Source organism: Tupaia chinensis, unplaced genomic scaffold (assembly GCF_000334495.1).
Source record: "Tupaia chinensis unplaced genomic scaffold, TupChi_1.0 Scaffold000048_1, whole genome shotgun sequence".
Classification (NCBI taxonomy): Eukaryota; Metazoa; Chordata; class Mammalia; order Scandentia; family Tupaiidae; genus Tupaia; species Tupaia belangeri.
The window spans coordinates 7,324,945-7,339,075 of NW_006159506.1; the positions used below are offsets into that span (position 1 = coordinate 7,324,945).

At 39.2% G+C, this 14,131-nt stretch overlaps 1 protein-coding gene across 1 annotated transcript in view; it reads left to right on the forward strand.

The window, feature by feature from the left end:
• F13A1 (coagulation factor XIII A chain) overlaps positions 1-14,131 on the forward strand; it is a 194,183-nt gene that overhangs the window by 15,615 nt on the left and 164,437 nt on the right. The window contains exon 3 of the mRNA XM_006141237.3: positions 1,023-1,211. Within this exon, the coding sequence (XP_006141299.2) occupies positions 1,023-1,211 (189 nt within the window). The remainder of the gene's footprint in view (positions 1-1,022; positions 1,212-14,131) is intronic.

Below are 14,131 nucleotides of genomic sequence, written 5' to 3' on the forward strand. Positions count from 1 at the left end.
AACCAGTCTCTAGACTGGATCACCTAAATTACGGTGTAGATGGGTAGTTAGGATTACCTTCACATTCAGTGCTCTTTTGCAGAAAGGAATAGGAAAACAGCAAGAGGAGAGGAAATCTTTCTCTAAAGTTCTCAGACCCTTTGCAAGTTCTGTCATACATGTCAGCTCGGGTAGTCTTTTGTCGTGTTCACGTGTGTTATCTTCTGTCAGATCTTGTAACATAACATGTCAGCCTCTAAAATAAATGTTAGTGTCTGCATTTTATGATGAGGAAATGAGTTTAACATGCAAAACTAGGCAACTATTAAATATTTAACTGACTTCACATGCCTGATTCTGAAAAATCAGAGGAAAAATATTAATTTTGGTATCAAACTGAGTCTTGATTTCCAGATGGGTTGTTTAGAAGTTAAGACAATGGGAGACTGGTTTCTACTTGGGTTAGTGGAAACAATCATACTGCACAGAAAGTTGTTTTCTTTTCTCCAGGCTGTTCCCTCTCTTTCTTGCTTTGAGGGAGCAGATGTACTTTCAGAACTACAGTAGGAGGGGGCATCTGACCCTTTCTGGGGTAAGAGGAGAATTTGGGATTAATGGCCAACTTTGCCTTTAAAAAGTTTCCTTGGGGCTTTGATTCCTCCCTTTTGAAAAGTAAGAAAACTGATCTGACTATTCCCTGATTATCCCTAGTTAACCATACAGTGAGGGACTAGTCCTGATGGTAAGAGCCTTGTATGATGAAAACCAGTGAGAGACTGAGAATCGGAAGACTTCAACTCTGATCCTAGCTTCTCTATATTCAGATCTCTAAGACAGGCAACTATCTCTATGAAAGTGGTCCCCAAGTGTAGTTCTGAAAGAAATCATGGCAGATTTCTCTCTTCCAAACCAAAACTATCACAAGAGGTTGGTCTACAGTTGACCTTACTACTTTCTTTCTTCTGGAGAAAATAATATTGTTTGTTGGGTTAGTGTTTAAACCACAGGTCTTACTGGTTTCCTCCCACCGTCTTTGTGTACAGACTACCTTAATGTCACGGCTGTTCACCTGTTCAAAGAGAGATGGGACACCAACAAAGTGGAGCACCATACTGACAGGTATGACAACGACAAGTTGATTGTACGCAGAGGGAAGACTTACTACATCCAGATTGACTTCAATCGTCCATATGACCCCAGAAAGGACTTCTTCAGGGTGGAATATGTCATTGGTGAGTGCTATGTGTAAGCCTTAGTCATGATACTCTTGGTTACGTTGTAGAGAATGGTGGGTCCAGGTGCAATTGCATGATCTCCTAGCATCAACTTCGAACAATGGCTAGATCTCGGATTCCACTAGCCTCTGGATCACCTTGTGCTCTTAAATGGGTCAGTATAGTGCCAAACATCAATAGTTTGGGCCTACGCAGGCAAATATCCAGTGTAAGTAAAAATAAGTGGGATTAATACAAAATATTAACAAATGAATTGCATTTTTCTCCAAAAATAAGGCATTAGCATTCTATGGTTGTGACTTTTATTTTATCACTATGATTTACTTGCTGAAAATATTTGTAAATCTTGGGAACCAGCAGTTAGCGTAATGGCTATGTCGCTGGACTCCCACGTAGATGACTGTGGTTCACGTCCCGGACCCGGTGGCTTAAAACTCACGCCGGGCACGTGTGCATGCATGCCCAAGATCCCGAGAGGAGAATGGAGGAGAAAGGATTGCGGCATGACCATCACCCCCGGGGGATGATTTCTCGCTTTCTATCTCTATGTCTCTCTCTGTCTGTCTGGCGAGCGTACGCGCCCTATAGTGAAAAAAACCTCTCAAAAAACATTTGTAAATCTTAGCATATATTGATAATTTTCATATTTACATTTCTGCTCTAAGCTAGTCCCATTGGATGGTCCATGAAAAATGGATGGTCCAATACATTTCACTGAACACTTTATGTTTTAATCTCTTAAAGAGTGACAATGCACATTAGCTTCCAAGGTTCTGGGAAGTACCATTTAACTTTGGTTCAGTACTCCTCAAATTAATTTGATCATGGAACCCATTTATTAAGTTATAGCTGTTAACATTTGACACTTTCTGGTAAACATTTCTCTAGGAATTTTAAAGAGCACCGAAAAACAAAGTTGGCTTAATATAAGGAAATCTGTTCATGTAGTCCTATACACAAAAAAGGAAAAATATAGCCAATCAAATCAACAGTCACTGAGAGATATATCATAACATCTAGCAGCCAATTTTAGAAAAAAAAAAGTTTGAATAAAACAAAAGTAAAGAAAACTTTTCAATTATAATAAATATTGTTTACCCCAGGCTATAACTTCTGATATTCTAAGTGGAAAATAAATTAAACATATAATCAGAAGTGAGAAAGCCTGCTACTACCAATCTTTTTTTTTATTTCATTTCTTTTTGTTTGTTTTTAGCATTGCTTTAAAAGTCTTAGAAAATGAAAAATGTGGACCAGCAGTTAGTGTAATGGCTATATCACTGAACTCCCATGTAGTCGACCGCGGTTCGAGTCCCAGACCTGGTGGCTTAAACTCACACTGGGCGTATGTGCATGCACGCCCAAGGTCCCAAGAGGAGAATGGGGGAGAAGAGATTGTGATGTGGCCATCCCCCCGGGAAGTGGTTTCTCACTTCCTGTCTCTCTGTCTCTCTCTGTATCTCTGGTGAGCACAAGTGCCCTATGGCAAAAACCTCTAAAAAAAAATGAAAATGAAAAATGTAAGAAAAATATCTGCTATAAATATTGGCAAATAAGGGATGGAACTATAAATTTTGTTAATTCTATGATTTAGAATGTAGAAGTCCAACAGATTGAAGGGCAAAAGCATAGCATTAATAAAACTTTGTAAGGTAACTAGACAGAAGATAAATATACAAAAATCAATGGCTTTGATCTTTTCTAGCACTAAGCACCTAGAAATAGAAATAAAAAAAGAAAATTCACATATAATAGTGACCAAAGCTATGAAATATAAGACTACATTCTAAAAAAAAAAAAAAAAAAAAAAACAACACCTGGGCATGGTGATTAAAGCACTAGATTCCCACATGACTGACCATGATTCCAGTCCCAGACCTAGTAGCTTGAAAATCACACCAGGCACATGTGCATGTGTGCCTAAAATCCTGAGAAGAAAATGAAATAGAAGAGACTGCAATGTGACCATTCCCCTGGGGATGGTGATTCTCACTTTCTTTGTCTGTTAGGTGAGCACACATAGGTGCCCTATGGCAAAAACCTAAAAAACAAACCAATAAACCAATAAACAAAAGCAACCTACATAAAGCAGCTATTAAACTGTAACAATGTGTAAATTTTTCAAAAAGTCTCCCAAAATTAAAATGTAAATTTAATATACTTCTAAATAAAATCCTAGTAGAGTTTTGTTTTAGTTTTTGTTTTTTAACTTAGACAACTTAAGTTCATTTAAAAGAATAATTACCCAACAAACCAAGAAAACTGCATGAAAAAATAATAAGTAATAGAGTATTCTCTATAGAGGTGGCTATCAGAACACATTACAGGCCTGCTGTGGTGGTGGTGAACTAACAGGCTGCTCTACAGTGCTGAAGTCACATGGGAAGTCCCTAGGTCCATGTTCCAAGCTCTATCTGTACATTTTGGTGTGTGCATGAGCATACCTGATCCTGACTAGCTGAGGTTAGAGCTGGATTGTGGCATGAAGACTCTGTTGTGGGCATCTCCCCATAACCCTCTCTCTCTGTCTCACTTGCTCACAAAAGAAATCAATAAATAAAACTATCAAATATTTTAGAAAGACAAACATACTTAGTAGGACATGTAGAGAGTTCAGAAACAGATTTCAGCTGATAGAGTTGTTGGCTTCGCAGAGTATGAAAAGTATGTGGGGTTTGTTTGTTTGTTTTTAATAAATGGTGCTGGAACAATTGGTTCTCCAACTGTAAGAAAAGAAAAATTGACCCTTATTACATTACAAATTTCAGATGAAATAATAATGTAAAAACAGAATCTTGTTTTTTTTTTTTTTTTTTGAGAGGTTTTTGCCATAGGGCGTTTGAAAGGTTTTTTGCTATAGGGCGTGTGCACTCGCCACACAGACAGAAAGAGACAGAGAGACAGAAAGCGAGAAATCACCCCCCAGGGGGGATGGCCACATCGTAATCCCTTCCCCTCCATTATCCTCTTGGGATCTTGGGCACGCACGCACACGCACCCAGCGTGAGTTTAAGCCACCAGGTCCGGGACTTGAACCGCGGTCAACTACATGGGAGTCCAGCGACATAGCCATTATGCTAACTGTGGGTCCAAAACAAAATCTTACATGACAATTTTTTGACAAAATCTAACAGAATGAAGACTGAGTGCTCTAAAACTATAAAAGAAAGCAAAAACTATTTATATACATCAAAACACCGCAGATAATTTTATGCAATGACCCAATGACCAAATATAAATATATGATTCCCAAACATCAAAAAGTCAATGGACAGGAAATAGATCTGGAAAAATATTCAAAGCGCAAATCACAGATAAGTGGCTAACACAAAAAAAATAGTTCTTACGAACTGAAAATATAGAGACAAACAATAGAAAAATATGCAAAAGATGTGAAGAGAATTAATAAAAGAGAATTCAAATAGCCTAAAGACATTGCAATTTACTAGTAGGCTAGGAAAACAAATCAAGTATGTATCAGATTGACAAAAATTGAAGAAAAAACTATATATCTTCTGCTGACAAGCATACATTGCTGATGTAAATGTGTAATTTTATAACCTTTTTAGAAAGAAACTTAGCAATAGTTATTAATGTTTACGATACATATACCTTTGACCCAGAAATTCTACTTTTGCCAAAGATACATAGACCCCTTGATCCAGTAATTAGATATTTAAAATCCGATTTATCAATGTGGGCCACTGACTACAGCATTGTTTATAATGACAAAAATAAACACTGAAAACAAACATCTCTCAATAGTGGAGTGGTGAATATGTTTTGAAACACTGTATTCACATGGTTGGTAGTTGTTTTAAAAGAGAATGACTTAGTGGACAGCAGGTGACACAGTGATTAAGGTGCTGGACTCCCATGTGGCCAATCACGTTCTGAGTCCTGGACCTGGCTTGAAACTCACTCTGGATGTGCATACATGCATGCTTAGGATCCCAAGAGGAGAATGAAGGAGAAGGGACTGCAGCATGGCCATCCTCCCTGGGTGGTGATTTCTCACTTTCTCTCTGACTCTTTGATAAGCACACATGCCCTATACATGCCCTATGGCAAAAATCTCTCTAAAAAAAAAAAAAAGGAGAGAGAGAGAGAGAGAGGAGAGAGAAAGAAAGAGAGAGAGAATGACTTAAACCTATGCCAAATGACTTCAAGAAGGTAGAAAACAAAATATAGAGGTGGACATATGATCTTCTTTATATGTATGTACAACATATATGTACATAGACTTGTAGAGGAGTGAGCACAAAAGAAAATATGAAGGACACATATACTTGTTGACACAGGTTTCTTAGCGAGAGCAAAGCCAAAATAAGAAAATAAGAGAAGATGCAAAGAGAAAGGAAACTAAATAAGATGGGGAACAAAAGGAAGCATGGGGTTATTACATATATATGCATCTGTGTAAAATCATTATGTATGAATATAAATATATATATATATATATATATAAAGAAACTTAAAGTAATGAAATTTAAATTAAAACGTTTTTTAAAAATTCTGTCCCTTGACTACAGGAGGAATATGTTTTGTCCTTACTTGCATTTACAGTGCAAATTAATATGTAAATGTGAGAAAAGCAATTATTAAAGCCAGAATGAAAGTGAGGGGGGAGGAAAAAAAATCACTGTTGGAATAAACAGTTAAAGTGAATTGCTTGGGATTATACACAAAATTGTTTGTAATCCCTATTGTGGGGTAAGGAGGGGTAAGAAAACTAAATTATTATTTCTATATGTTAGGCGAAATGAAATAATTGCAATTGAATTACATTTTGTGAGAAATCTTATTGTTAAAAGAGATTTTAGGTATTTTTAATAATGGGCACTTCAGGTAAAAACAAAATTCAGAGCTATTATTTTTAACAATATTTTACAACCTGAGAAAAAGTATTTTTATTTTCTCCTAAATTCACTTAATCTCTCTTCTGAGATTCTCTTCCATAGGCCATTCAGAAGATAATTATGACAATAAAGTCTTTTTTAAAAAGTTTGATTACTCATTTCTTCCGTAACAGAGAGAAACAAAAAGAGGGACCATGCCCAACAAGGTCTTCATGCCATGATCTACCACCAGCCCCAGCCAGTCTGGATACAGGCACATGTGTACACATTTGGCATGTATAAGGAGACTTTGAATGTAATCCTGGGGCCTACTGCACTACTGTTGTGTCATCAGGTTGGCCTGATAATAGAAATCTTGGGAAGAACAACAAGATGAAGTGCCTTAGATTGGATTCCCAGAAAACAAATTCTGAGGAGATTTGTGTGCATGCAATGAATGGGAAATGTTCTCAGGGTCAACATCTGTGAGAGAGGGGAGAATCAGAACCATCAGTACCAGGCACAGGGGATGATCTATAATACAACAAATGCCTCAATGGATCCTAAGGTGAGATCCGGATTTGGATTGGATCTTCAGAGTTGTCCCACCTTGAGGTAGAGCAAGGACCCTTTGTACCTTACCACTGACCACAGACTGACCTCCAGAGAAGGGCTGTCACCTTAGTGCAGCTGATTCTCTGTGGCTAAAAGAAAACCTCTGACAGCAGCACAGTGAGTAGGAGCCGTTAGCTACTAACAATACTGGGCAGCAAAACACAGTATCTACTACAGTGAGCACTTGAAGTCATCTTTTCTATTTTTACATAAAAATGTATGGAGTATTACACCTGCTCCATCAGTAAAAATGGGGAAAATCATAGCTAATATGACTTTTGGGATTAAAATCTATATTGTATTTATTTTATTTTATTTTATTTTATTTTATTTTATTTTATTTTTTTATTTATTTTTTGCCAGAGGGTAACCCATCCACGAGAGAGAGACTCAGAGAGAAAGTGAGAAAGCACCCCTCATAGGAATAGTCATGCCACAATCCCTTCTCCTCCATTTCTCCGTCCTTTCAGGACTTTGGGCATGCACACACATGCATCCAGTATGTTTTTCAAGCTGCCAGGTTGGGACTTGAACTATGTAGTCAGTTAGGTAGGATCCAGTTGCCTTAACCACCAGACCACACAGGCTGGTCCCTCTATATAGCTTTTAAAGCAACATGTTTTTTAAACCCTTCTTAGTACCTATAATATACATGTTCAGAATTAGCTATATTTCAATATATGTAGTCCACTATAAGCATTAACACATTTGAAGATTTTCTTTCTTTCTTTCTTTCTTTCTTTCTTTCTTTCTTTCTTTCTTTCTTTCTTTCTTTCTTTCTTTCTTTCTTTCTTTCTTTTTAACTATAAGAACATGAGTTCACCAGAGAGAAACAAAGAGTGACAGAGAGGGAAAGTGAGAAATCACCCCCCAGGAGGGATGGACACACCACAGCTCATTCTCCATTTTCCTCCTGGGATTTTGGACATATACACACACATACACCTGACATGATTCTCAAATCGCGGGGTCCAGAACTCGAATTACACAGTCAGCCATGTGGGTGGGTGTCCAGCACCTTAATCACCACACCACCTGCTGTTCTCATAAAGGATTTATCTTAATCAGTGTCCTTTGTGGATCTCAGATCATGCAGGAAGTTACATGACAGCCTCACTGTGACACTGCAGTGGTGCTAAAACCAAATATATATAAAAGAACATTGGGTTTAGAAATAAGTCTCTTAAAATGCAGTGCTTGTTTCTATATGACTGAATAAAGCCATGAAAATTAGATTTTAAAAGTAATTGCTGTAATAAGAAGAGACATGTATTGAATGTCAATTGGAAATGAAGTTAAGTGCAAAGGTTTTTACATGCAGTTGCACTTCAATTTAGGAAACCCCAAAATGTAGAAGTAATTATTTTAAAAAGCAGAAAAGAGACTACTTTGAAAAAAAAAAAGAGCAAATAAAATAATTCCTCCAAATATTTCTTTAAGACTGTTTGTAACACTGTTTATTAACAAAGGTGGATTTACTTATGATTTTTAAAGAACAGAGCTGCTGCATAGAGCAAGCTGTTATGATATGAAAAATGGATATGTAATTCCTTCCAATTTGCATTCTACTCTTTATTATTATTCCTCTCTTTTTCCCTATGACTTTATGTAAGATGAGCCAAGATGGTTTAACCCATTGGAGTTTCCTTCAGTTGTTGGACTCAGAACCTAAGACGTGGGATGATTTATCTGTAAGAGATTTTATCTTCTAATCAAGTTCCTTCCTTCTCTCCTATTATCCTTCCCTTCCTTTCTTCCTTTTGTTTATTCTTTTAAAAAATTGGGGCCAGCAGGTGGTGTGGTGGTTAAAGGCACTGGATTCCCACATGGCCAACTGCAGTTTGAGTCCTGGACCTGGCAGCTTGATTTCTCGCTTTCCCTTTCTCTCTCTCGTGTCAAATTAAAAAATAATAACAACAAACAGGATTAAATACGTAAACAATTGTAAAAAAAAAGAAAATTATGTAAATAGGCCAAGTCACAGTGGTACAGGTGGTAGGGCACCACTGTATGATACTAGAGCCACGTGGGGACCTGGGTTCAGATCCCAGGTTGGCCTGAACACATCAAGCATATCTACCAAGCATATCTGTGATCTTGGTGGGTAGATCATGGTGTGGTGAGACCTGGTGATCCTCTCTCTCTCTCTCTCTCTCTCTCTCTCCCTCTCTCTCTCTCAACAAATAAATTTAAACAAATTCTAAGTAGGTTCTCATATGGTCCCAGATTACTCTATGTATGCTGAGTTCTCCAACTAGAGAAGGTGAACAGGAGAGTTAGAGCATTACCTGGGCCAGGTCTTAATGAACTACAGATGGTCTCTATGCTGTGATAGCTGCATTCATTAGCTGCTGGCAAAGCAGAGCTGTCTCTGTGAGTTAGGTGGGAAGTGTTAATGAATATGAGGAGGTGGGTGTGGCTGAAAAAAAAATGTGCTTGGTAGTCTGTGGGGCCTTTTCTCTCTTTCCACCTCTGATTCTGTAGTCTCGACAAATCATGAAAGGCATGGAACAGAGCATTAATTACTGATTTTGCTAACCTGTAGCTGGAACTGTGAAAGCTTAGGGACAGCTCGTGGTGTTAATTTGCTGTTACTTTAAAATAAACCTCCAGCCGTTTTGATATCCAGTTGAAGGAGAGAGTCGTTCTAAAGAAAGCATTCCCTGCTGGACTCCTTGCCAGCTCTCCACCTCAAAACAGCAGAGGTTAGGGGCTAGCAGGTGGCATGGTGGTTAAGGCAAGCAGGTGGCATGGTGGTTAAGGCATCTGGATCCCACATGACAATCCATGGTTAGATTCCTAGACCTAGAGGCTTAAGAATTAAACAAGGTGTATGTGCACGTGTGTGTGTGTGTGCGTGCCCAAAATCCCAAGAAGAGAAGGGAGGAGAAGGGATTGCAATGTGGCCATTCCCCTCTGCAGGGTGATCTTTTACTTTCTCTCTCTCTGTCTCTCTCCCACAAGCTCACATGCCCTATGGCAAAAACAAACAAACAAACTAAAAACAGAAGTTACACTACTTTTGAGCCCTCCAAATCTCCCAAGTAAGAGCAGAGTCCATAAACAAGCTTCTATCTCCCTGGACTCCAATCACAGGAGCCCAAGGGTGTTGAGGCCAGCACTTTGGAGACTCTCTTGACCTTTTCCTCTGTCCCTATGTGTGGCTCTCACAAAGCTTCAGGTCACAGCAGAAAAAAGATGGGAAGGATGGTATCAGCTAAACCTGCCTTTCTTATCAGGAAGCAAAAGCTTTCCAGAAGTTCCTAGAAAACTAGTCAAATCTCATTTGCTACCTTTATCTGTAAGGAGATTTGTGAAAGCGTTTCCTTTCTCCAGTTTCTCTAGAGGAGAGGCAAATAAGAAAAGATGCTAGTAGACTATCAGTGATTTGTCCTAGAAGTACTAGAAGAACTTTCAGGTAAACCTGTCCAGTATATAGTATGATTTATCATCCTGTAAGCATAGAAGTTCAAGCTCAGGGGCCAGACGGTGCTGAGGCTGGCTGAGGCTGGGTGTGGATCATAGCATGAAGACCCTGTAAAGGGTACTCTCTTTCTCACATCCTCATGGAAGGAAGAAAGAAACTTCAAAATAAAAGTCCAGCTGTTCATGATAGCAACATTGAGGTAGGTTATTCATGGATAGTTATTACATGCCCAATAATTTCTAGGATCATATTAGTTGTCCATGTTCTGCATGGTTAATTCCATGACATATTGAAATACCATCAACACGTCCAGATTTCTATTTCACTCTTTTCTTTTTTTTTTTTTGGAGAGGTTTTTGCTATAGGGTGCGTGCGCTCGCCAGACAGAGAGAGAGATAGAGAGACAGAAAGCGAGAAATCACCCCCCAGGGGGGATGGCCACATCGCAATCCCTTCTCCTCCATTCTCCTCTCAGGACCTTCAGCACACACACACACGTGCCTGGTGTGAGTTTTAAGCCACCGGGTCTGGGAGGCAAACCACGGTCGACTACATGGGAGTCCAGCGACATAGCCATTACGCTAACTGCTGGTCCCCCTATTTCACTATTTTGAAGCAACATTTCTATAGGCTGTCATTTTACATTTTTGCTCTTCACAATCAATGTGCTCATTTTTAAGTGTCTCTGTAAAGTGACTAGTAATGACCGCTAAGAAACTGTGACGGTGCTTACCAGAGTGTATTCTGTATGAACAACTGTCATATGAGATGTACCTGGGAGAAACACATTCCACGGTCAAATATGTATACGTCATGGTGGACATTATGCTAAATGAAATAAACTTGGGCACAAAAAGACAAATAGCATGTGATTTCACTTAAAGGTGAAATCTAAACACCCAGTCTCATAGAAACAGTAGAAAGGTGAGTACCAGAGGCTGGGAGGCATGGGTAGGATGGGAAAGGGGTGACTTTGGTCGAAGGGTACAAAGTCTCTTCTAGCTTAAAGGAATTAAGTTTTAGTGATTGATCTATTATACTAGGTGGTGACCACAGTTAACCATAATGTACTGTATCTTTCACAATGTCTAATGAATAGATTTTTAACATTCTCACCACAGAAAACAATAAAGTCAGTAGGGTGTTGAATACATTAATTAACTTGGCTGAATCTTTTTACAACATATAATAATTCAAATCACTTCGTACTCCATAAGTACACACATTATTATTTGTCAATTCAAAGAAAATTCATACACAAAAAAAAGAAAGAAAATACTTTTGAATGGCAAATAAGAGGCCACTGCCCTTTGTGTCTTTTCTCTCCTGGTGGCAAAGACAACAATCATTGAACGTCTAAACAAAAATACCCAGTGTCCCTGCAACATTTATGTTTGACAGCCTTAATTAATCAAGTAAGAGTCCTGACCACCCGTAGACCAAGTTCTACCTGGAATTATTTGCCCATAGTTCTAACTGAAATGACAAACACTGTTTAATCTTAAGGTAGGAGGAATTGCCACCCATATTCTAGTGCCAGACACTTTACCATGTGTTGCATCAGCTCCGCCTGTGACCCACATCCCATCCTGCTGAGCTTGGGCTTCTAAGTGAAGCTTAGGGTCCTGGGGGGGTCATAGAATCACCGGTGTGTTTCCTTCCATCACGTGTGCTACACAGACTCTCCCAGAATGTCTGACCTCCTCCCTCCTCTTTTCTAGTCCTCTAATTTGCCTTCTCTCTGTTTCTCTCCGTCTTCATGCTCATGTCTTACAATGACCTCTTTCACTTACGAGAATTCATAAGCATGGCTCATTAGCACTCACATAATTGAAACTGTACCCTACCAGAAAGACGTGATCTGAACTCAGGGAGGATGCACCGTGGCACTCCCTGGCTTTTCCACATAAATTCGAAGACATTCTTGTGGTTTGTGAAGTGAGGGGTGAAAAGGTGGGGAAAAAGCATTTAATGAGAACTAATGTGCTCACTGTTACACCTTGCTCTTAAGCCTTCCGTCGGAAAAGAGAGCATGCGATGGAATTAAAACTCACTTGAAGAAAGGAAGCAAGTGGGCTAATTATTCATCATTTGTGCCCTCTAGTTACTCCATAAGCATGTTGTAAGGATTGATAGGGGAATAACTGGGAGCTCTTTGAACTGCTTAGTGATACTTGCTTGCTAATAAGATGACCCAATTACCAGCCTTATTTTGAATATTGCAACGATATAGAGAAGCTCAATCTTTATAGTAATCCTTAAGGAAGTATAATCTCCATTACAAACGACCACCGTAACAACAGTCAGGACCAGACAGGTGTTAGACTACTGTAAGACAAGTCAGATGTAGTTGTACCTCTTTTCTTACCTTCGTCAGGATCTCTTTCTTCTATCCCAGCTCCTTTTCTCATCTTTTCTTCTCTTTCTTGTCATTTCTATTATTCTCCCTCTCTGTCTCTCGCTTGGTGTCTCTCTGAATTATTCGCTTATCTCTCTCTCTCTCTCTCTCGTGCACAAATGCAGTCTGGCTTATGGATGAATATTTAGGTGTTTACCCACTATTTAGGGGCATATTGGGAGTTACCTTCAAGAAATGGGCATAATAATTGTTTGTGTCTGACACACATATTTCTTTATCCTCCAGGAAGCCTGGGTTGGATACGCTAAATATGCTGCCCACTTCCTTCCTCCTAGCTTAGCCATTTGGATGTTCCTCTGCTGCATGGTTGAAAGTCTTGCTGTGCCTTTGCAGTTCCCCTATGTACTTCCTTTCTGCTTCTGTTTAAGCCCCTTCATAACATTTCTTCTCATGTCTAAATTCAGTGCATTTCTGATGCCGAAACCTCTGCTTTGTCTAGCACTTTGTGGCTTCCCATGGGAGGTTTAAGAGGAGCTTAAGTCTCTTTCTTGTCATTTATATTACTCTCCATCTTTGCCTCTTTGTCTTTCCAAAGTTTACTCCAGTTGGAGTGAGGAGAAATCCAGTTAATGGAAGTAATCCTAGCTATATAATCAAGTGCTATACTGATACAATTCTTTACTAGGAATGTGTGAGATGGGTAAGCAGGAATTATTCTGGGTGGTCAGAAGGGAGAGGATAATCTAGAGTTGCTAGGTAAAGTCTCAGGGACCAGGCAGGTAGACTTTGAAGAACTGGGAAAATTCTGAAAGGGATAGAAAGTATTTACCCTCAAGGCTGGGCGGAGTATTCTTGGAAATCTAAGAACTTATTACTATGCATATGTACCCAGGCTTCTAATGAGAAAGAAATCCTCCACTGAATCAAGTTTCCCTGCTGTATTTGGGGTTTGAGTACCACTCACAATGGAGACTCCTGGAGTTGTGTAGAGTGTGCAGTGGTAAAGTAGATGCAATCTGACTAACTCAGAAGAAATATGCTTCCCTTCTGGGATCTGTCTGCAGTTATTGCTTGGTTAGTGAGTCTTTGCACCTGAAAGTAGTAGAATCCAGAGTTCTTTTTTTCTTTTTATTTCTGTTTATGCAAAGGTGAGCTATGGTATCTGAATTCTCTACACAGCAGATGGTTATCTCTGCAAAACAATCCATTTGATCATGTCAGATTCAAATGCGAGATCTTAAAAATGATCTTTTTCAGGGGCCAGCAGTTAGCATAATGGCTATGTCGCTGGACTCCCATGTAGTCGACTGTGGTTCAAGTCCCGGACCTGGTGGCTTAAACTCAAGTTGGGCATGTGTGCGTGTGTGCCCAAGATCCTGAGAGGAGAATGGAGGAGAAGGGATTGCAGCATGGCCATCCCCCATGGGGGGTGATTTCTCACTTTCTGTCTCTCTGTCTCTCTCTGTCTGTCTGGTGAGCGCATGTGCCCTATAGCAAAATCCTCTCCAAAAAATAAAAAAGAGAAAAAAAAAAGATTTTTTCCAAAATATCAGAATCTCATTAACATGGTCACATGCAATTAAGTCACCATTTGTTTTCACAAACTGTTTTACAGGGACTCAAGAAATGGTGTAGGTTTCTGTGTTCATGGGGGCTCAACAGAGACTTGAGTGATATC